Raw genomic sequence first — 24,468 nt, 5'->3', positions numbered from 1 at the left:
GAGCCATCTAAGCTCCTCACATTGAACCACGGGTGTGGAGGTTACAACCATCTTTTGTATCATATCAATAATGCATTATTCTTCTCTATCTTTGTTATTGTGCAATTTGAGTTTAAGTTTTGCATTGTGAAAATTCTATTCCTTGAGAGTGGTGTTTGCATACACCACATGTCGTATCTCTTTACTATAATAATCATTTCTTTCTAATGAGAAAATAATCATTGATATTCCTTCTGTGTTTGTTTACACTCAAGACACATATACAAACACACTCATGTCCATTCGGTCTATGTGAACGCTTTTGTTTTATGGATACAGATCTTTTAGCATATATGGGGGATATCCCAACAGAACAAGACCTTGCTTATCATATTCAACAAATATTAATGCTGGGCATAAAGTATTGTGATCTTAGAGATGAGGTTTTCTGTCAAATATGTAAGCAGACTACAGCTAATCCAAGCAGGTACAGCATATGCTTCTAAAATAATAAGTTATTTGCAGTCATAGTAGTTCTAATTGATAACACAATACGGCACATAATTCTCATTAATCACTTCTCTTATTGTCAATCGCAAAATAATTCAATGCAGATGGGGACTCTTACAGGTACTTGTAGATGGCCTTTTTTGTTGGAATAACTCATGCAAAACATTTCACATTTGATTTAATGAAAATTATTCACTTTTTTTATTTGGTCTAATGATAATGCTTTCCCATTTTCTAGATGGAGCAACAGTAGAGGGTGGCAAGCAATGGCATTATGTGTTGGTACATTTGCACCTTCTTCATCTTTTCGTCCTTTTTTGGAGGCGCATTTACAGCAGGTATTTGCATGCAACCAAGTTAGATGCAGAGAACATAAAAGAGAAATTAAGATCTGATGAGGAGATTTAGCTCAATTTGTTTTTAATTCAAGGATTAAAATAAAATTGATAAAAATTTGCTAAGATCAGCTGCATTAACTAGACAGTGAAGAACAATTAGTGTATATCCAAAGTCTTGATGTCATTTTGTGTTGCTGCTAGGTGGGCATGCAAGGATATTAAGAGTGGGAGCCCTTGTTAGGCCCATCAGGTTGTGTAAGAGACCCATATGAACTTTGGAAATCAAGCCTCTTAGATACATTTGGGCTCACCATAAGCCTTGCCTGATCTACATATGGGGTCCTCAGGAGGTCTGGTTCTGAGATCAAATACCACTCAGCCTTGCTCTTGATGGTAAAGCTGCTAGAAGCAATGTTCCAATGCACATACTGTATACTGACGAGCATGCTGTATTAGCCACTCTTGGGGAATATTAGAGTCGATATTGAAGCTGATTCTGTCTTTGTCCCTGATCCCAGACAAGCCTCTCTCCTAAGCCTCAGGGGGAAGCTGTTTGAATGCAAGCCAATCTCCAAGGGATTGGCCCCAGCATGTGGCCACTGGGTAAACGGATCGGGGGGTTCCAAATCAGGGGTTGACGAAGACGCTCCTCTGAGGCTATCGGAACTGATTGCTGGAGGGCCGGCGGAAGGCTGGTGGCAAATTTGTCCTCAAAAGGGCTAAAGCCGCGGGCCCGCACCTCGGTGAAGATCCATCCGGTGCTCTGCAGACAAGGGCCTCCCAAGCTCGGTGTACAGGCTGAAATCCAAGCCAAGAGAAAGTCCTTCCAGGGCTCACCACTTGGGAGAAGTCCTCTAACAATCAATTTGCCAAGCAAGGCACAACTCTGAATGGAAGGGTCGATGATGACTAGGCCCCCTCGGTGTCGCGACTGAATGATCACTCTCTAGGCCACCTTGGCCCGGGCAGGCCTTCCATCGTTGCCGGCCCACAAAAGGTTGCGGATTAACCGTTGTATTTGACCAATGTAGGCTGGGGAGAAGGCCCAACAAGAAGTAATATACCACATGGTGGCAAGGACCTAGTTCGCCACCACCACTCAGCCGGCTAAGGAAAGCCTCGTAGAACTCTAGTACAAAAGCTTCTTCTGAATACTCAGAAGAAAAGGGGCTAGCTGTTGCTCTGGGGAGATATCGATGCCCACTTGGCATCCAAGATAGTGGATTGGAGTGCCCCACGAGATCCAGTGGAAAGCCTCAACTGGACACCAAGTCGGGCGGGTGGAGAGCCTACCCAAAGACCACATGACTTGTCCCATTTGATTTGTGCTCCTGATGCGCGACAAAAGATCTCTATCGCCTCTACAAATCTCTGGAGATTCCGCACATCTCCGGATAAGTACGCTACTGTGTCATCTGCAAACTCTTAGTCTAATAGCTCCTCCTAAGTACGGATGGGGAGATGCAATCCCTGGAGCCCTGTCTCCTAAGCTGAGAGAAAACTGCTCATGGCCTTGGTGACAAATAGAAAGAGGTATGGTGCCAGTGAACAGCCCTGCCAGACCGAGTGAAAAAGGGGAAATCTATCACCTCTGGCTCCCTGAATGAGATCCTAATTGTGAGAGCCGAATAGAGTCGTGAAACACCACGGATCCACTCCACTAGGAAACCCATCCGGTACATCGTGCCCTCAAGAAAGCCCCAATCAACTCTATCATAGGCTTTCTTAAAATCCAGAAGGAGCACAATGAGGTCCTACTGTCGCATCTTGGCTGAAGTTGTCGCCTCTGAGAAAGTGAAGATGTTGTCCAAAATTCTTGTAGGTGGTCCCAAGAAGGGTGATGGGTCTCCATTGCCAAATCTCCAATCTATCACCACCCTACTTATTAGGAATCAAGTGAATCAGACCCTCTGAGAGCCTCTCTGGTATGGCGCCTGTAGTCATAATCTCATTGAAGGCTGCTCGAAAGCCGCCTTCCATGAGATCCTAGTGGCGAAGAAAAAAGGAAACTGGAAGCCCATCTGCGACCCCCCCCCCCTCTCCCCCCTTCCCCCTTGGAGCGAGCCTCATGGGAGAGATTCACGCCCTCCTCCTACGGCAGGGGCTGTTGGATAGAGGATGACTTCCAGAGGAGGCCTAACTCTTTATCTTACGCTTGGCATAACCACACAAGTGGGGATGGATGTATCTTTGCACGATTGGACTTGGATAGGGGAGGCACCATTTCTATCATATCTTGCACCACATTGCCTGGTTGTTTTGTGCCTCAAGGAGCTGGGTACTCAGATGGCATCCCCCCGTGTCCATATTCCTGATTCTCCTTATCTGAATGCAGAGATTTCACATGAGGTCAGAGAGATTTGGAGGTTTTGTGAAATCTCAGCACATGGGCCTACCCATAGTAGGGAGTGTGAGACACTTGCAGGGCTCACATAGAGAGAGATTAAGACTGAGCCAGATTAGGTGAGGAGTATTGCATCTGATTTTTATCGAGTATTGCGTTTTGTAGAGTCTCCCTCTTTGCAGAGAGATTTTCCACAACAGAAAGTTTGGGAGTGCATGCCCACACTTATCAGGTTATATCCTCTTTTGGGTATGAGATTGGTAAGGCTATTCAGGTGGCAATGTTAACAGTTCCCGCCAACTTTTGTAATGGTTGAAGAGCATCACATTGTGGTAAGTGGTCAAAACATACCCTCTCTCTAGCACTTGTGTTTCATGCGCGGAAGTCTTTGCTGTACTGATCCACAGCCCTAAGCCTTATGAAGAACAAGATGCTGATTTAAACACGATTAAGACAGAGGAGAGAGAAGAAGAGAGAGAGATTGGTTTCATGGTTTTTTGTATTTCATATGGTACAAAAAGGTGACTTTAATGCTGTACATGGTTGAGCCCTTGATCAGCCCCAAAGGGGTGACCTTTGGCTCCTTTACATAATGTCTTCTGACTTATATGCTAGATGAATGATGAGACTTCTGAATGAATGACTTGATGAACTTGATTAATGACTTCATGTATTTATATATTATGCTTGGAGTGCTGGTTGGCCTGGTTTGGACAAGATACTAGCATTAAATGCTATGAATGCTGTGCTTTACTTCTTCTGCCTGCCTCACTTTGCTGGCCTTCAACTGGCTGCTGTCCCACCTGTTGCTAGGGCTTTTGCTGGCTGCCGACAGCCTGTCTACAGCCAACTGACAGAAGTCCCATGCCTCCATGGTGATGATGATGATGTTGATGCTGCTGATGATGCTAATGCTGAAGATGATAATAATACTGATCCTGATGCTGATGGTAATGCTCCTACTGCTAATGATGCCCTAAATGTTGACTTAAGTTAGGGATTCCACTATTCATGCTGAGGATTAGCCATGTCACGAGCGTGCACATGACATCCCCTCCTGCTAAACTTGATGACGGGGTGGACACTCTGTCATCCTTCCTCCCTAGACCACTGACCTTAAACTTCTACTTCTGACTTTGACACTGACTTTGATTTTTTTGTCTGAACACCTTCAACTTCTGATCTCCACTTCCAAGTCTTGGTGAAGAGCCGAGCATCTGTTCCACTATGTCCCCATGCTTGCTTTCCCTTACCCTTAACGTAGCGGTAGGTCACCTGCCGGAATTGATCATGCTTGTTGCCTTTGGAATTGATCTGAGAGCTTAATGATGTACTAGTTATGCGTACATACTTTTTGTAAAGCTCAATGTCATTAATTACAAGTGGGAAACCTCAAAACGAGGAAAACCCACCAAAAAGATCACACTTTTCATTTACAAGTGGGAAACCTGTAAGCGAGGAAAACCCAAAAAAAGAAAAGTAACTATAGGCTCCACCACCTAGAAGCAATCAAAGTAAATCCTATAAGCATCAAGAGTGATGTCCCCAGCATCATAAGCAAAATGAAGCGCGTTACCAAGCGAGAACTTGAAGTAATGGAAGGGAACAATGTCATTGGCTTGGAACATGAGGTTGTTCCGAACATGCCATATGGTCCAAAAGACCCAGAATCGGACCCAGCTGAAAAATACTGCAAACTGAGACTGCGATGCTTGTAACACCCCAAAAAGCCAAAAGCATCTGTGAAAAATGCCCGAAGGGAAACGAAGGCGAAGAGCAGTCGAGACCTGGCGAATGAACGATCTGGAGCATACACAACCCCATAGTAAATGTGGGACAGTCTCCTCAGTAGCTTTACATCGGACACAACGCGAAGGCGCAATATGACGTGCATGTAACAAGCTACCAACAGGAAGAGCACCAACCAAACAGCGCCACAAGAACAGGCGTTCTTTAAGAGGCAGATGACTTTTCCAAATGCGAAACAATGTACGTTTCCACCACATTGAAGATTTGGAGAGAGACCATAGCTGATTACCATGTCTGACTATCCATGCATCCGATTGCAAGAGGGCATAAACTGTCCCAGCTGAAATACATTCCATAGCAGTGGTTCCAAGATTCCAATCAGATAGACGGGAATCCACATTCAGGCGAGGTAAAGGAGAAATATCAGCAATCATCCGCTGAATTTCTGTCCAAAGATGAGAATAATGGGATCCCAATTGAAAACGATCCGCCGCAACAGAGAAAGAAAGAACCTGACCTGTGTCATCCACCACCTGATGTATCTGACAAATTCCTTTTTGAGATAGAAAATATGCCTGACGAGGTGAACGGTCAACCAAAGTGGAAGAAAATACACGACTCCAATGCAAACTCTCTAGCCGCAGGGAATTGCCCATCAAAGATCGGGAACCATGCCATATCATATGTGAAGTAACTTCCTTCCAATCAATAATGAGAGAAGAAGTGAAAGGACATCCCGGAATGTGTCCTTCAAGTTTTCCACATATAAGATCCCAGTATGTGGGTTGCCAATGACCATAGAATGGCGTGACAATATGCCGACACAAATGGGACACCATGAGAGTCCAGGGTTGCTGCTGATCCAACAAAACCGGCAAAAGCATAGCTTTCCTAGCCAAAACATGACGTCTCAAATCCAAAATATTCAGGCCTCCAAGACGCTTAGGAGAGCATAACTTGTCCATGGATAACAATCTGAGGCCCTTTCCACGAGATGAAGTGCGCCAGAAATGCGCCAATATACTTGACATAAGGGACTTCAAGCGGGATTGAGACCAATATAGCAAAGGTAGATAAAACTGCACATAAGCTACAAGAATGCATTGCACAATTCTCAAACGCACATGAAGCGGCCAAGTGGACAACTTCCAATAATGCAACTTGGAGTGCAAGCGCTCGGCTACCCAATCCAATTTCCGTGTAGCCGATACAGTCCAACCCAGCGGATAACCCAAATGACGAACTATAATGTTCGGAGGAACAAGTTCGCCTGGCCAAAGCAGCTTATGCCAATCACACTCAGTCAGAGCCAATAGTTTGGATTTACGAAAATTCACTTTGAGGCCTGCTGCCAATCCAAACAAATGAAGAGTGTGCATAATTTGTTCCACATCATCTTGGTGATTGCGAGGCATAAAGAGAGAATCATCTGCATAAGCTTGCGCAATAAAATGTTTCCCAGAGGGTAATTTCAAGCCCTGCAATCTTCCAGACGAAGTCAAAGATTCCAAATACATAAGCAGGGGATGAGTAGCAATCGCATAAAGCAAAGCACTGAGAGGACAACCTTGCCTTACTGAACGTCCCAAATGCCAAGGATCTGTGAGAAAACCATCCAACAAACCGGCAGAGGTACTGTCAGCATACAAGAAATAAACCAGAGAGGATAGCTTAGGCCCAAATCCCAGCCGAAGCATGGTATCTGCAATGTAATCCCAAAGAACAGTGTCAAATGCCTTTTCAATGTCAACCTGCATGACCAATACATCTTGTCGAGTGTATTTCGCATACTCCATGCCAATGATGACATTTGCTAAATTATCAGTAATTTGCCTTCGTGGAATGAAGCCATACTGAGATGGATGCAAACCATCATGCAGAAACCCTTTAAGTCTATTGACAAGCATTTTAGCAAGCAATTTATAAACCACAGGCATGAGTGTAATCGGCCTCCATTGCGAGAACTCTTCACAAAGTGCTTGCTTTGGAATCAACTTGAGCAAGCCTTCTTTCCAAGATGAAGGCAAAACCTGTTGCTCCCATGCCCTGTTTATCATTAACAATAGTGGCTGATCCACGTATTGCCAAAACGACAAGAAAAATTCTACAGTAAGGCCATCCCAACCGGGAGATTTCCAACGACCCAAATCACACAAACTGGCATACAATTCTGTCTCTGTGAAGGCGGCTTCCAAAAGTTGAGCCTGCTGCGCCGATAAAATCGGTGCAACTCGAGATAAAAACAACCGACGAGCCTCTCGACCTTCCTGCGTGAGAGAAGAGGCCTCAAAAATCTTGCCATAATGAGATTCCATGGCCCGTGCAAGCTCCACACGAGAGGTAGTCCAATCACCAGTCGGGAGTTTAATCCTCTTAATAGTTTGAGACTGCCTAGAAAGATGTAAATGACGAAAGAATTGTTTAGAAGTGCATCCTTTATCCGCTATAGCTTTTTGGCGAGCTCTAGTCTGCCACTTTGTCAATTTTCTCTCATCATTACGATGCAACAAAGCACGAGCAGAAAGCAACTCTGTCATCTGGGTTTCAGTAAGGGATGAAGTGTTAGCCAGATGCATCAAACTTTGACAAGTGCCTTTGGCCTGTTGAACTTGCTCTCTGAAATGCGATAAATAGTGTCTGCCATAATCCTGGATCACACATTGAATCCGCATAACAAAACGAAACCATGCTGTGTCCATATCAACATGCATTTGAGAGATCAATGGCGAAATAATATCCACAATCAGATTGCGGAAAACCTCATGCTTAAGATAAGCATTATTGACATGGAGGAGTCTCTTTCTAGTTAATGAATCATTGGCAGAACAAGAGCCGAATTGTATTTTCAAGCATATCGGAGCATGATCCGAGAGACACAAGGAGTAATCAATCCACATATCACATACAAAATCATCATACTGTTGCATGTGAAAGAGATACCATCGGTCCAGACGAGCACGATACATTGATCGAGCGTTATGCTGAAATGTGAATCCTGGATCATTGGCTTGCAACAGAGGCCACAAATCCAAGGCATTACATGTGTGCTGAAAGAGATCCCAAGCTTGTCGTTCCACATGAAGCATGTGAGAATGTCCAGTAGTATTATCCACATGATTTGGAGCATTATTAAAATCGCCACAAAGGAATGCATTAGAACGCCAACAATAAGAGGAGATGGCATGCCACAAACGAGCCCTGTCAGTAGAGGCTGTGTATGCATACACCCCACCAAACTCAAAAACTTCCCCGTTGATAATACATTGAACGACCATCCATCTGCCAGCTGGATCATTGAATACCAACATGGGAAATAATTCATGACGAACAAGCATCAGCACTCCAGAGTATCCAGCGGATCCTGCATAAGCTATCCAATATCCTGCAAAATAGGAAGTTTGCCCGGCAAAATTATGCTGATTATGCTCTTGAAGAACAACAATATCTGCTTTGCAAGTATGTACATAGTGCCAGATTAGCCTCCATTTATCCTGATTGCATAATCCGCGCACATTATATGAAAAGCACTGTATAGAACTATGCATCTTAAATGGTATATACAGTGGGCGAGAAAACCAACAGAAAGCTTAAGAACTCGTGCCCATGGGCACATCCGCATCTGTCGCAGAAACATCAGCTGCCAAATCAAAACTCGAATGTGGAGGAAACAAGCGATGGCCTTCCGACGTTGAAGCGGTGCCCCCTGTAACTACTTCCTTATAGGATCGAACAACTTTATCCCAGGCCTGAGCTAGGGAAGAGTTATCATTACAAGGCAGTTTTTGCTGAGCAACATTCTTCAAGGGGGGCACATAATTGCGAGAAGATGGTAAAGTACGTGCTTTGACAGTTTTCTTGGGTACTATCCACGCCTGAGTAGCAGGAAGCTTCTCTTTGCCCTTGTCTTTGATATTCGGGGAAGCAGGAACACTTGGCATTTGAGACTGCTTCCCTTTACCTTTATTGAGTCCAGTTGTTGATGTGGATGCAGAAGCACCTTTAGATTGTGCCTCAGGGGAAGATTTCACTGGAGGAGGAGTCTGAGGGGTAGGGACAGCCGAAGGAGGGGGTTGTAGATTTGGTTCAGAACATTCAGATTGCATATGACCAAATTTGCCACAGCGAAAACAGGAATTGGCAAATTTCCCCCATTTAAGCTTGAATGGTCGCTTTCCGACCACTGTGTCCCCAGAATCAACGGTAATGCCCATAGGAGCAGGAAGATCAGTGTCCCATAGAATACAAAAACGATTTGTATTGGCATCCAACTTGGGGGGGCAAATCACTTTGCCCAATTGAGCAGCCAACAAAGGAAGAAAATGACGCCAAGTACGAGGAAAATCCACCACTTCAACCCAAACCGGGCACTTATGTCGAATAAGGCTCTGATAATCTTTAGTAAGAGCCCAGGGAAGAACATGAGTCATTTGCGTATTGAAGAAGAGGGGAGACATTTCCAACAAAGCATCTCTAGCTTCCATGTCTGCTAACAATACCTCATAGAATCCTCTTGCTCCAAAATAAACACCCCGGACTGCTTGACGCTTAAGCAAGAAATCAACCCATTGTCCCACATCCTGTGCACTAGGCATCTTGCCCGGGAAAAAGAGAATCACTGCATTCAATGCATACTGTGCAACCGGATCCATGAGCTCCTGCACCGGAATACGCACTTCTGTGACTGGAGGAGGTCCTTCCCAAGCACATCTTGCTTCTTCGAAATCCTCATGCAGGCATTCCTTAATCAAAGACATGGCATCCAAATTCGAGGTGTTCATTGCTTTCCGACGCTTGTAAATGGCCAGCTCAGGCGATTCCATTATGCACACAGGCGACTAATTAACCTTCTGTTAGAGGCAAGGCGGGGGAGGCCAGCCGGCAGCAAGAACATTCAACGGCAGCAGGTTTAGGCGATGGTCAACAGGCGAGTAAAGATCCGAAACAGGTAAGTCGCAGCAGGCGATCAGAGTCGAGCAGCGACGCCACACACGTATGTAACACACACCACTGACACACACACACACACACAGCTGTACACAGGCTGCAGCTCGCGGAATAGAAGTGTAGTAGGAGGCGCAGCGATGAAGAGAGGAGAAAGCAGGGTGGTAGGCGGGAAGAAGAAGAACCTACACACACAAAGGGGACCCCTAGGAGATAGCGGGGAGGGCTGCTGCAGGCTTGAGGCGAGGGCGAAACCAGTTATGCGTACATACCCTTAGGGAATGCTTCCTCTAGCTTCGGATGTTGCAAACCACTCCATCTACTACCCTGTTGCATTCTTTTGTTGGAACTGTGCACCTTCCTTGGGACTATGCTTAGTGGACTGAGCTTGAAAGCTTTGATACCAATGTTGCATGCGCCGAAGCCTTTGTTGTACTGATCCACAGCCATAAGCCTTATTAAGAATAAGATGCTGATTAAGAATAAGATGCTGATTAAAACATCTTATTAAGAATAAGATGCTGATTAAAACATGATTATGACAGAGGAGAGAGAAGAAGAGAGAGATTGGTGTCAGGGTTTTCTGTATTTCATATGGTACAAAAAGGTGACTTTAATGCTTTACATGGTTGAGCCCTTGGTCAGCCCCAAAGGAGTGACCTCTGGCTCCTTTACATGATGTCTTCCGACTTATATGCTAGATAAATGATGAAACTTCTGAATGAATGACTTTATTAACTTTATCATGTATTTATATATGCCTGGAGTGCTGGTCGGCCAGCAGTAGAGGCTGTCGGCCAGGTTTGGACAAGATAGTGGCATTAAATGCTATGAATGCTGCGCTTTACTTCTTCTGCTTGCCTCACTTTGCTGGCCTTCAACTGGCTGCTGTCCCACTTGCTGCTAGGGCTTCTGCTGGCTGCATTACAGCCAGCTGACAGAAGTCCCATGCCTCCATGGTGATGATGATGTTGTTGATCTTGCTGCTGCTGCTGCTGCTGCTAATGCTGAAGATGATGATACTACTGATCTTGATGCTAATGGTAATGCTCCTACTGGTAATGAGGCCTTAAATGTTGACTTAAGTCAGGGATTCCACTGTTCATGCTGAGGATTAGCCATGGCACGGTGTGTATGTGACGGCTTGCAAACCCTTGAAGGAAAATTGTACATATTTACCAAAAAATGAAGGAAAATTGTACATATTTACCAAAAAATCCTTCATACCTTCACCTCATGTAAGCTATGGACTCATCTCCAAATTGCTGAAATTTATCCAATTGTTGTAGCAAATCTCTCCTACCCTTAGTGTTGTGCTGAATGTATCGACAAGGGTGGGTGACAATCTCTCCCAGTCCCCCCGGGTCTCTGAATCAAGCTCCTCATACCAAATGAAAGCTTCATCTTCCAAGAAGTCTGGTAGGATTTCATGCCTCTGGTTGAGGGTCCACTTGCTCAACCTGCACTCTCTATTGAACCCTCTGAGGTACAGCTGGATCTTCTCCCTGCTTACTAGAGAGAACTGAAACATTCCCATTATCCAAATCACGATCCTTACCTGTCACTTCGCTGAAAGAAATCTCATGCTAATAACAAACCAAACTTGACATCACTGCCCACCGTCTCCACCAAAGAAGTATGTGACAGAAAATATGTTTGAAGTGCACATACTTAAATTACGGCCTTGCAAGCCCTTGGGATCCAGTGATAGCTAAGTAGGCTGTCATTAGCATCGCGACAATACCCAAATAACTACCAAACACAAAACCAACCATACTCACCTCCCTAATCACATACGGTCCCATATCCTAAGCTAACTCAGCACACATACCTGGGCGAGAATCAATACCACACATAACCAATCAGCATTCCGAGGGAAAAATGTGTTGGGCACACATTCTTGAAAATTTGGCCAGGTGCCTGAGACCCATGTCATCAAATGAGTAAGAGGGTCTTTGCCTGCACACAAGCCACTAGCCCCAAAACAGCGTTAGACCTTATGGGCCAAATCTCAGCTCACCAACCTAGCCACTATCCTTACTCCAGCATTTGTGTACTTAGAGTTGATGGACTCAGATGCTTCGTCGTCTTCGAGCGAGGAGGCAGTTGGCTTCACCGCAAAGGATACCCGGGAATGGATTCTTGACAGTGGTGCTTCCAGGCACATGACTCCGTCTCGAGACTTCTTTTTGGATGTGAAACGGTAGTCAGGTCGCATCTTCATTGGCGACAACTCCACCATTCCGATACACAGTGAGGGCTGGATGGAGATTATTCCTGACGGCAAGGGGGCCAAGTATGCCTCCTGTGTTCTTTACGTCCCTGCTCTTGGTTTTCATCTTCTGTCAGTGCATGAAGTATACAAGACTGGCTTTTGGGTGGAATTTGAGGAGCATTCAGTTGCTCTATGGGACCGTGAGACTGGCTAGGTTGTTTGGGAAGGCGGTGTGGAGAATGGTATCTACAAGCTCTCTGCACTCTCCTCATTGACAGGTTCTCAAGTCGGAGATCTGCGGCACTTTCGTTTTGGCCACTTAAATGTGGATGCACTGCGGCGAGCTTTCCGGGACCAGATGGTGGTTGGCTTGCCAGATGTTAGCAGCAGGCAAGGACGTTGCAGTTTTTGCATACGTGGTAAGCAGCACAGGGAATTCTTTCCGAAGCAAGCTTCCAGGGCTTCAAAACCATTGGAGTTGATTCACATTGACTTGTTTGGACCTCAGCAGACACCATCATTGGGAGGATCTCTCTATTTCATGCTGCTTGTTGATGACTGTACCAGATTCACGTGGGTCTACTTTCTTTCACAGAAGGACCAAGCTTTTGCACGGTTCAAGGATTGGCACGTGATGGTGGAAAAAGAGTCGGGATTGCAAGTAAAGACTCTTAGGTTGACAAAGGGGGTGAATTCTCTTCGAATGTTTTTCTCAGATTTTTTGCAGATCATGGCATCAAGAGGGAACTGGCCAATACAGGATCGCCTTTAGAGAATGGAGTTGTAGAACGCAAAAACAGGACTGTGGTGGAGATGGCGAGGACCATGCTGGAGCATCGTGATCTTCCTCGCAACGGCTGTCCATACCCTCAACTGGTCTCAAACGACTTCAGTACCTAATATGACTCCGTTTGAGGCAACTTTGGCAGGAAACCTGATGTCTCCCACTTCCGTGTTTTTGGGAGCGATACGTATGTACATATTCAAAGAAGCAGAGGGGGAAGCTTGACTCCAAATCCCGCAAGCTTATATTGTGGGGTATAATTCTCTTTCCAAGGGGTACAGATTGTATGATCCAGAGAGGAATGAGATTGTTGTCAGCCGAGATGTGGTCTTTGATGAGCATGTTCCAGTATCCACTGTCGAGGAGCCGCCACCTCTTGGAGATCCAGAGGAGTCTGATGATGATTCCCAGACCATTGTTCCATTTGATCAACCACAGTCAGTACAGGAGGTTGAGCCCGCAGCTGGAGTAGAGCCCCTGCAACGGCATGAGGCTCCACGATCTGTTCGAGTACCCAGGTGGTTGATGGACACCCTTCGGGAGTCAGGTGTCACGACGCTCCCCTCCGAGTGGACCACAGAGGACGGCCCTTGAAGATCGCACAAAGTTCGCGACAAGAGCAATACAGCGGAGCTTCTTCAGGTAAACTATGCTTTGATGTCTTGTATTATGCGGGACAAGGAGTCCAGTTCCGTTAAGGAAGCCCTTTCACAGGATACTTGGAGGAAAGCCATGCAGGTGGAACTTGATGCCATCGAGAAGAACAACACACGGGAGTTGGTACCGAGGCCGTCGAAATGGTCAGTCATTGGTGTCAAATGGGTCTTTAGGACCAAATATGCGTCAGATGGGTTGGTGGACAAACACAAAGCCAGACTCATGGTGGCTAACGGTTATGCTCAGCGGGGCCAGGCATCGACTACGAGGATACCTTTGCACCGATAGCACGGATGACCACGATTCGGACCGTTCTTGCCCTTGCTTCTTCTCAAAGGTGGCCTATGTATCAAATGGATGTAAAATCTGCGTTCCTTACTGGTGACCTGCAGGAGGAGGTGTATGTTGAGCAGCCTCCAGGCTTTGTTGTTCCAGGATCAGAAGGGATGGTTTACAGGTTACGTAAGGTCTTCTATGGTCTTAAGCAGGCTCCCAGGGCTTAGAATCAGAAGATTGATTCCTTCTTTGTTCGGATTGGTTTTCAGAGATCGGTTGTAGATCCCAACCTGTATCTCTTTCGGGAATGCGGCATGGTTACGATTATCATCCTTTATGTGGATGACCTCATTCTCACCGGCGGTCATGTGGAGCACATTGGCATGATGAAGGTTGCCTTGTCAAAGGATTTTGAGATGACCGACCTAGGCTTACTCCACTTCTTTTTGGGATTGGAGATCTGGCAGACCCCGACGGGTTTTTTGTCTCTCAGCAGTGGTATGTTCATGAGTTGCTTGAGGCCTTTGGAATGGAGAACTGCAAGCCTATTACTTCGCCGATGGACTCAAATACAAAGCTAACTGTTAATGATCCTTGTGAGCTAGTTGATGCCCTCGCAGTATCGGAAGTTGGTTGGTTCATTGATCTGGTTGCTGAACACCAGATTGGACTTGAGCTTCTCCGTAGGGCTGCTGAGCGTCTTTTATGCAGACGCCATTGAAGTCTCATTGGGACGCAGGATTGCGGATCTTCCGGTATCTGCAGAGTACGAAGGATCTAGGACTCTTCTACACAGGAGGGGATGGAGTCAGACTCCAAGGTTGGAGTGACTCAGATTGGGGAGGAGATCAAACACGAGGAGATCTACTTCAGGTTACAGTTTTACCCTCGGCTCAGGAGCAATAAGAGGCAGCCAACTATTGCCCTATCTTCGACAGAGGCAGAGTACCGGGCTACTTGTGGTGCTGCTTGCGAGGTTGTGTGGCTGCGGAGGCTGCTAGGCGAGATTGGGTTTCCACAGAAGGAGCCCACAGTCATCCAATGTGATAACCAGAGTTGTATAGCTATTGCTCGGAACCCGGTCTTCCATGCCCGGACCAAGCACATAGAGATACAGTATCACTTTGTACGTGAGAAGATCTTGGCTGGTGACATCTTGCTACTTTATTGTTCGACGGAGGACAATGCGGCGGACCTCTTCACGAAGTCTCTACCTCAGGCTATGCTCAGGCGGCACTCCAGCTCCCTAGGGTTGATTTCACAGCCAAAAGCTGAGAGGGGGTGTTAGAAGTCATCTCCTGTCTTTATCAGACACCAAGGCCTCTGTTGTGGGTGTGCCCGCTCTTTGTAGGTGTTTTCTCATTTTTCCTCACTTCTCGTATTTTTTTCCCATTTTTCCCAGTTTTCCATGACTTGGGTGGTTGCCTTGTGATGGTAGTGTGTCCCAATAGTTGGCCGATTGCATGGGTTCATCACCATGAGCTGGCCGACTGTTCATTTAGGACCCAGGTCCACGACCTTTCACTGATGCTGGCCGACTTGATGCAGCTGGCCGACTGGTGCAGGTTGCTGGTCGTGGAGAATATGTCTCTGTTGACTGCCCCTTCTACTGGCCGACTGCTCACTTGGGGCCATATAAAGTGGCCCCATAGCCCCCTTGCCATTGTATCTTGTTTACACTTCGGGATCTTGTGTATATAGAGCAGAGTTACACGCCTATCTCTCTCTTTCTCTTGTGCTGTCTATTTTCTGCACTCTACTTGCTCTTGTGGTCTCAGATTTGGTTATGATCTCCGTTGCGGATTTTGAGACAAGAAGATGCCAAAGTCCTAAGTACCACGCAAGTACTGAAGAACCCTGAGAGCACACCGCCAATGCTGTTGACGGGGTTTGGATGTGAAAGAACTCAATAAGCTAAGTGCAAAACAAATGTCTAATCGGGAGTAGGTCAACCAAATCAAACAATTGACGAGAACCTGATATTGTCCCTGATCAATCCATGGAGAAGCATCAAGAAGAGAAAGCTTCTCACTAGTATCCATAGGAGAAGATAATGATTTGCATCTAGTCATTTGAAACATGTCAAGTATCTCCCGTGTGTACTTCTACTGAGAGAAGAAAATACCCTTAGGGGTCTGCCAAATCTCAAAGCCAAGAAAATAATGCAAAAGGCCAAGATTTGTCATCTCAAACTCTGTCTCCAAAGCATCCATGATTGAACGGATCCTCACAGAATAAGAACCTGAAAAGATGAGGTCATTAACACAGACCACAATGATAACAATCAACCCCCTCTCAAGGAGGATAAAAAGAAGTGCTGAAAAGCCTCATCCTTGGACTTCAAAAAGAAGACCCAAGTATATCTGGAGAAGTCATTCACCATCACAAGCATGTTCAACGCCTTACTCAAAGACGCGGTACTCATAGGACCACATAAGTTTGCATGAACAAGAGCAAGTGATGTCGAAGATCTGAGTGTCGCCTCCTTTAGAAAGGTGGCTTGGTGTTGCTTCCCTTGTAAACAAGAGGAACAAACAGAATATGGAGCCTTGATGGTTGGTAAACCCTCAACCAATCCATCCTTTGAAGCTCGATGTAAAAGCTGATAGCTCAAATGGCCAAACTGAGCATGCCAAAGAGCTTAAGAAGAACCGGTAGAAAGCAAAGCGGTCAACTTGTACAAGCCACTATCCTGGACTCCCTGAGCCAAGATGCTAGCAGTCTCCTTATCACGAATAGTAATCTCATAATGAGAGGCCTCTGTAGAGATATCCTTACCACAAACAGGAAGCTCGTTCCGGAGATCTTTCATCTTCGAGATGAAAGCAGATAAAGATGGAAAGGCAAAAACTGACAAATTCATAAGCTGCTATTCCAAAGCCAAAATCCAACCCGGAGACTTAATCTCGTAAAGATCTGCAAATGCCTTCGAAACTTCATGTGTAGCATCTGCTGTACGCACATGAGAGAGAACAGAATCCTGACAATTCAACATCAGAAAAGAGAAAACACGACGATCATTTGCCCGCCAAATATCAATCTGTGCCTAAGTCACACCAACGGTAGCAAGGGTGGGAGGGATGGCATTGGCAGCTGTAACAAGCCAATCCCAGAGATCCACTCCACGCAAGGCTGATTTCACCTTCACCTTCCACAAAGTGTAGTTGGAGCCATCCAACTTTGTAGACTCAGAGAACATGTGAAGGGTAGTTGGGGCAGCCATCACAAAAGCTCGGGCTCAATCTCAGAAGAAAACCGCACAATCTTAGAAGAAGTGGCCACCACAGGTACCAGATGCCACCAATCCTCAAATCAGAACACCATCAACTGCAAGAAACACATGTAGAGGAAAAAACGCAGCATAACAAGTGCTGCTGCCCTGAAATAGAGCAGCCGACAGGTGTATAGGGGGTCTCAGGGTTCAAAACTGGTGATGGATGACATGAATCTGCAGTGGAGAAGTGCCGGAAGAAGCCAGCCGACCAGCAGATCTGAGAAGAAAAACCAAGAGAAGAAGGTGCTGAAAACTGAGGAGAAGCTGGGGCAGCAGAGGAACGCTGACCCGGGAGCGATGATACCATGAAAGAAGCATACAAGCACTAGAGTGTGCTGAGAGAGAGTGCAAGAGAGAGAAATATGAAGCAACTATGCTGAATATACTGCATACAAGCACTAGAGTGTGCTGAGAGAGAGTGCAAGAGAGAGAAATATGAAGCAACTATGCTGAATATACTGCACTGAAACAGTCCTGAGCAAGAGACATAAAAGGTCTCATAAGTGAGGGATACAAAGGAAGACTAGACTATGCAAAATGAGGGACGCAAGCCCACCTATAAATAGGTAAAGAGGGCTGGCCGAGTGGACAACATGAAGCTGGCCGATTGGACATCAGTCACCCGACCTGGGAAAAATGCCAGAAAACTAGGGTGGCCAGCCCACAACCAAGGGCCATGAAAAGGGACGAAAAGGGAACTCCAACCATAAGCAGAAAGTGGGGACGAATGTGTTAACATATCCCACTCTCTCATCAACTGGCCGCGCTTTCTCTTTGTGGCCCTTGAAGATCCCTAGATTCTGGCCCAAGTTGCCATAAGGGTATGGATAATATCACTCCAAATCCTGCAAAGGCATTGTGTGTCCAAGACAATAGTGCCCTCTATGGCCTCAGTGCATCTAGCCTTCCAGATGTGCCAGGCTGTAATACTAGCAATAATCTCCCATGCACTGGCGTATCCTGAATCTGGCGAATCCTGAAGGCAACCCCGCTGAGCAACTCCTTGCCTGATCAAAATGACATGACTCTTGTTGTCCCCCTCATACCTAAGCTGGGGGCCTGACTAAGTCAACCAAATGATAGCACCAAAAGATATGTAGGCATCCTTACTAATCCTGCCAAATAGGTGTGCTATCATGGTCCAAATCCCTTGTGCTTTCCTGCATTCCCATAGATAGTGATAAACTGTCTTTGAAGCTCCTGCACATCTCGGGTAAGTTGGGCTAACACCAACAACTGATCTCCATTGGTTGGTGGCCAGTCCACGATGTAGTGAAATCCAAAAGAATGAGGAGATTTGTGCCTTCCTGTAAGAGTGCCACAGCCTCCGCCAGAAACTCCTCTGAATGTTAGTGGTAATACCATAGGACTCCCAATGAGGTCTAAGGGTAGGGACTCTCTGAATCTGTCCCAAAACGAGCTGCTTGGCATTCCGCACAGTGTAGCTATAGAAAGGCAAACTTTTCATCGGATTGGTGGCATCCATCCATTCCCACTCATCGGGATCCCAAGGCAAATGTTTGATAGGGCATCCACCAAACAGCCAAAGACAAGAAGCATCTGTGATCATCCCTAGGGGGGCTCAATATAAAAGTGCTTCCTTGCTCTAACAACAACTCTCACGGGCTGAACCACCGGGCCCTCAACCATATCTTGCACCACACATTTCTCCAACTTCCACCCATCGTGAACACGAAAGAAAAATGGTACCTCACCCTCCCTGGTGAGGGGAGACCCATAATTTGCAGAGGAACCCAAGTCCATGAAAAAATCCAAACCACAAGTGATGAGATCCATCCAGAAAAGCCCTTGTAACCCAATGGTTGGGTATGGCTGCATCAATTTGCATAATCCTCTGACTAGCTCCCCTCAAGTGTTGAGTAAGGCCAACCCTCTGATCCTCCGTGAGGCTCTTAAACCTCTTCCACTCTAGGACATAAGGAAAAAACATCTCCCAAGCAGCCCAATAGATGTGTGTGGCAGCGCCAAGAGATCTACCATGCTCATCCATGATCAAATCATTCCACAAAATGGGTTGTCTGTAAGCCTCCTCAGCTGACCGAGGAGGTATATGAACTAGAAAACTTCTCATGCACTCCTAGGCCTGAAGAAGGGACCTAACTAGAGGGGAGGAGGGGGGGCGGTGATCTTCCTCAGAAACCAAAAACCGTGAGCTGTAGAGCCAGTCGCCACCCATGACTGGAGTGCATCTCATAACCTGTTGCATGAGAAAGTTCTTCCAAGGCTCAGTGCCAGGAAGAAATCCTCAGACAATCGACTTGCAAAGCAACGCCTTACGCTGCACCTCTGGGTCAATGATATTCAATCCCCCCTCATGCTTAGGTCTGATAATGGTTTCCCAGGCAACTCTAGCCCGGGTGTGTGCAATGCCATCCAACCCTGACCACAAAAAGTTCCTAATGAGGCGGTGAAGTTGGCCAATGCATCCTCTATGAAACACCCAACACGAGGTGATGAACCAGGCTGTGGCCAGCAAAACTTGGTTAACCACCAACACTCTAGATGCCAGATCAAGCTTCTTGCTGCCCCAATGTTGAAGTTTGCTCTTAGTACGCGTGCAAATTGCTGTGCTGGGGAAATGTCAATGCCAACCTGATAGCTAAGGTACCTGGCAATACATCCTCTCTCAATCCAAGTAAACCCCACATCTAAGCCCCAATCTATCTGTGGGGAGTCACTAACCCAAAATCTGACAGACTTGTGCCAATTAATGTTGGCACTTGTAGCCAAACAAAACATATCCAGGGCTGTCCAAAAAGCACAAAGACAAGCATGTGAGGCCTCCAGAAACATCGCGGTGTCATCTGCTAATTCTGAATCCACAAGCTTATCCTTTGTGCATAAAGGCAATTTGAGACCCGTGACATGTGGGGTGGCCCGAAGAAATCTGCTCATGGCCTCTGCCACAATGAGAAAAAGTAGGGGAGCAAGGGGACAACCCTGCTGCACCGAGCGAGAAATCTGAAAGCGCTCACCCCATCCCCCACAGGCCAAAAGCGTGCTATGGGCCTCCCTATCCAGTCCTGGGAGAATCCCATATGTGCCATTGTGCCTCCCGAGAAACCCCAATCCACTCTGTCGTATGCTTTTTCAATATCCAACAGAAGGATGGCAAAGGGTTGGTGGCTAGCTTTAGCCCACTCAACAGCTTCGCAAAATGAAAAAATGTTATCAAAAAATTAAAATACTCCTTCCTTGGGGAAAACCATTCTGTGTGTCATGAATGATCCTTTGGAAGACTGGTTGCAGCCTCATGCTCAGAGCCTTAGCTAGGATTTTATATGCAGAACCTAATAATGTAATCGGCCTGCATTGCCTAAGGTTGGTCTTATCCCCACCTTTTGGGATCAGGTGGATAAGGCCCTCCATAAGATGGGGTGGCATCATACCTGTACACCACATCTCCTGCAAGGCAAGAGTGATCTCATCCCCAATGTGATCCCAAAACTGAATAAAGAAAGATGGGGAGAGAGCATCATCCTTAGGGCATTTTCCTTTTGGGAGAGCCAGAAAAGCCAGCCTCAACTCATTCTTCGAGAAAGGAGCATCCAGAGAGGAACACATCATCTGTAATGAGTTTGGGCATGCACTCCCAAACTTTCTGTTGTGCCACATCTCTGTGTGGAGAGGGTGCCTCTGCAGACAACAAAATCCGATAAAAATCTGAGTCAATACTCCTCACTGTATCCAGTTCAGTCTGAATCACTCCCACCGAGTCCTGCAAACACCTGACAGATTCCTTGCTACTATGGGTAGGTCTATGTGAGGAGAAGAATTGTGTGTTGCATCTGCCACCCATCTGTACCCAGAATGCCTTAGTAGCGTGAAACGAGAACTCAAAACGCCTATCCAAGACCACCTGCAGCTCAGCTCTGACTGTAGATTAAAGATCTGAAATCCAAGGAGGAGGATGCTTCTCATGTTCCCTCTGAATCGCCGCAATCCTCCGTCTAATTGCTCTCTCCTTTTCCAAGATCTTGTGTTCCAGAGCCATGTTAACCCTGTGGCGAGGGTTAGGATCATCACATGACCTCCAAATCTCTCCGATGACAAGTGAGGTCTCTGCATCCAAATAAAGAGAATCACGGATGCGAACACGAGGGGAGGCATTCTGAGTCCCAGGCTCCCTGAGACAAAGAACAACTGGGCAGTGATCTGATTTGGTGGTGCCAGGCATAATAGTGATAGTGCCCCCCTTATCGAGGGTGGTGGACCAAGAGGGTAGAAATCCTTCACAAAGGGCTCTATTGAACATGTAGGCTAGTAGGGGCGCTAGGGTATCATCAGCATGCGAGATGTACTCGGCAGTGAGTCCCTCATGATCCTGGGCTCGCCCATTGCGTAGTCTACGAATGGCCTTGAGGAACATGCCCTTTGTGAAGAAGGTGGAGGTGGTGGGGCGGGGATCTAGTGGTGGGGGTAGGGGTGGCTGATGGGGAATATGATAGAGGGAGCTATCCAGCTGTGCAAAAGTGCAATCATTCCCCCTCCTGCGATTATGCCAAGAGTAATTAGGCCTCCTCTGGAAGTCATCCTCTGTCCAACAATCCCTGACATATAAAAAAATCTCTCCCATGAGGCACGCTCCAAGAAGTGAATTCTGCCCTCACGGCCACCCTTTTTGTCGGAAGGCAGCTCAACCATATTGAAATCTCCTCCAACTATCCAATGATCAATCTAGGGGAGGAGCCTTGTGATGGTGTCCCAAAAGGCCACCCTTTCACCTCTCAAGTTAGGTGCATAGATATTCAGGATGCCTAACTTCTGACCCTCATGCATGATCATAATCCATTGAGCCCTAGCAGGTATAATAACACCAGATCCTGCATTCTGTTGTTGTGCATAATGTATCTCGCACTCTGTTGTGCATTCTGTTGTTTATCTGCATAATCTTTCAAGCCCTGCACATCCTGCAAACTGCCCTGCCCAAGCAGGGAGGACTCAACAAAGTCCTCCTGGCCTGGGCACCATCCTTCTGCATGGATGATCCAGCGGTCTCACCACTATGATCCAAAGCATCACCATCCTGCTGTGCATGGCCTGAGGGAGGGGTCCCAGCGTCCCCATGCGGAGGATGGCCACGTAATACGACCCGCCACACGTGACGGACCACTGGACGGGCTGGGGCCATAGGCTGTGTCGAGGGGGAAGCGTGTTTGCGCTGCCTCTTATGGCCCCTAGCTCTAGGGCAATCCTGGCCAAAGTGCCCCTGCTGGTGACAAACCCGGCACTGGTCAGGTTTACCAGCAACCTCCATACATTGCTTCAGAAGACCATTAGGTCCCGGAAGCAACACAACATCATCAAGAGGCTCATCACAACGAGCGAGCACCATAACCCTAGGCTAGGGACAGCATCTGCCGAGGCAGTGACCACCTGGGCTGATGAAGTGGGTAAGGTAGGGTAGGGAGGGGCACCTGAAGGACCTGTCCAAACGATGACCCGATGGCCTCCAGCATAGGCCAATATGATCCTTCTGAGAGTGATGGTTGGGGACATTGTTCCGGTCTACTGCCACGGGATCGAAGTAGCTGGAATACGGTTGGAAGAAAAATGATGCAGACTTAATGAGTGTCTAATGCTTCCAGACTTCATGCTCTGACATCAGTTTTTTGTTATGTTTTCAAAAACATTATTGCATTTAAATTTTTTTAATGGGGAGATTTGGACTAAAGGGAATGCAAAGCTTTCACAAAACAGTTGCATGCACCTTCTTTCTTCTCTTCTTTTTATCTGTTTGCAAAATTTCTCTCTTGAAATATGGGAAGGGATATGACAGGTTGCTGGACACTTTGTTGGTCAATGGGCAGGAGACACATTGAGCTATCAAGATGAAGGGATGTCCAATCCCTCAAAAGCCGCAGAATATTGTCTAACAAGGTTTCAAAAGCTTTCTCAAGCAGGATCGAGGTGGATACCTCCTTTGCATGCAGAAATTAATGCTGTGGAGGTTTGTGCTGTTCCTAAGTTTCAAACTTCATTTGTTTGTTGATGCCATGAAGTAAGACCAGCAATCTCCCAAGCTGAGTCCATAGAAGGAGAATGAGATTTTTGCATAGCTATCTAGGGTGATAGGTTGAGGGACTCGTCTGTGGATAAAAATGGCCTTGTCAAAATATTCTCCCTTGTATAGAATGTGAGGACCTTACTGTGTAAGCCAGGCCACAGATCCCCAAATCATAAAGCGAGTCTTTCTCCTTATCCTACCAATCAAGTGTGCGATGCATTGCCAGATCCTCTAGGCCTCTGTGCATTCCTGTATACAATGCTGAGTGGACTCTAAAGATGCGTGCACCTAATATATGTCTCTAGTGTTGAGGGAGTCCATCATGCTAGAAGAGCCAGAAGGACACGGAGATCTGCCTCTTCAGGCAGGATCTCCACAGTCGTCTCCAATAAAGAGCCTACATGAATAATGTGATGCCAAAGGTCTGCCAACATGCTCTCCAGGTGGGTATCCACTGCAGGATCTGGATCTGGGCTTGTATAGCATTTCTGCCTGTGTAGTCAAAGAAGGGGAGTGTCCAGTGAGAAGATGCTGCACCAATCCATTGCCACTCTCCTGGATCCCATGCTGGAGAGTACATCGCCACTCTCCTGCGTCCCAGGGACGGCTGTCACTGAAACTTTGATCGCATGAAGAATATCATCCTTGATTGGTTCCTGTTCTGGCAGTCTGACTAGTCTCCATCCCTCTGCCACCTCATAAAGGATTGTCTCTCCTCTTTGGTCCCAAAGGGTACAAACTAGGGAATACCTATGCCTGAGAAGACACCCAGTCAATGCACCTGTTTGCCTTATATGTGATCTGCCCTATGACGCTAGTCAAAGGTTATAGCTGCATCAATCTGCAAAGTATGTATGTGAGTGTTCTCCCTAGTCTTGAGTGATGATGTGGGTCGGGTCAGGGCAGATTTGTTAGGACTCTCCAGCTGCCCACTGTGGAGGCTGGTCCCCTCTCCCATTTGGACCACTGCATGTATCCCAAGATGTACCCTCCCTCAAGAATTGACATTAGCTGGTTTCAGAAACTGTGCACTATGCTGATGTGGCACAGGGCAGTTGGATAGGCTTATCCAAATCAAGTAAAAACGGTACCATTGAGTCAATTATTTGGGGCAAGAAATGAGACTTCTAGTGAGTATGAACAAAAAAATACAGAAACACTTCCAAAGGCCTGTCAAAAATGATCCAAAAAGACAAGGTCTGCATAATCAGTTTGGCATTTGATGATGCCAAGAAAGTCCTAGGACTATTAGAGAAAAATATATCTCATGATAAGAAAGGCAATGTGGCTAGATTGTGCTGAGTTTGACGGATCCTGGATATGTGCCTAAGTGGCCATAAGAGCGTGTATAATATCTCCCAAGGTGATGCATA

The 24,468-nt window shown here is 46.5% G+C and overlaps 2 protein-coding genes across 2 annotated transcripts in view; one reads left to right on the top strand and one right to left on the bottom strand.

The window, feature by feature from the left end:
• Window positions 1-24,468, top strand: part of LOC147636009 (uncharacterized) — a 204,395-nt gene that overhangs the window by 20,665 nt on the left and 159,262 nt on the right. Inside the window, exons 5-7 of the mRNA XM_086801453.1 lie at window positions 319-466; window positions 728-827; window positions 22,868-23,038. Coding sequence (XP_086657579.1) covers window positions 319-466; window positions 728-827; window positions 22,868-23,038 — 419 coding nt within the window. The remainder of the gene's footprint in view (window positions 1-318; window positions 467-727; window positions 828-22,867; window positions 23,039-24,468) is intronic.
• LOC147636010 (uncharacterized) lies at window positions 8,492-9,931 on the bottom strand. Its single transcript, XM_086801452.1, has one exon. The coding sequence runs from the start codon at window positions 9,738-9,740 to the stop codon at window positions 8,508-8,510; it is 1,233 nt and encodes a 410-aa protein (XP_086657578.1). The 5' UTR covers window positions 9,741-9,931; the 3' UTR covers window positions 8,492-8,507.

This window comes from Cibotium barometz, chromosome 8 (genome assembly GCF_041138505.1).
Source record: "Cibotium barometz isolate CiBa-2024 chromosome 8, ASM4113850v1, whole genome shotgun sequence".
NCBI lineage: Eukaryota > Viridiplantae > Streptophyta > Polypodiopsida > Cyatheales > Cibotiaceae > Cibotium > Cibotium barometz.
This window is presented reverse-complemented; position numbering and strand designations above follow the sequence as displayed.

Excerpts from the sequence above, each read along its gene's own strand:
- LOC147636010 (XM_086801452.1), bottom strand. The coding sequence starts at position 9,740 with ATGGAATCGCCTGAGCTGGCCATTTACAAGCGTCGGAAAGCAATGAAC.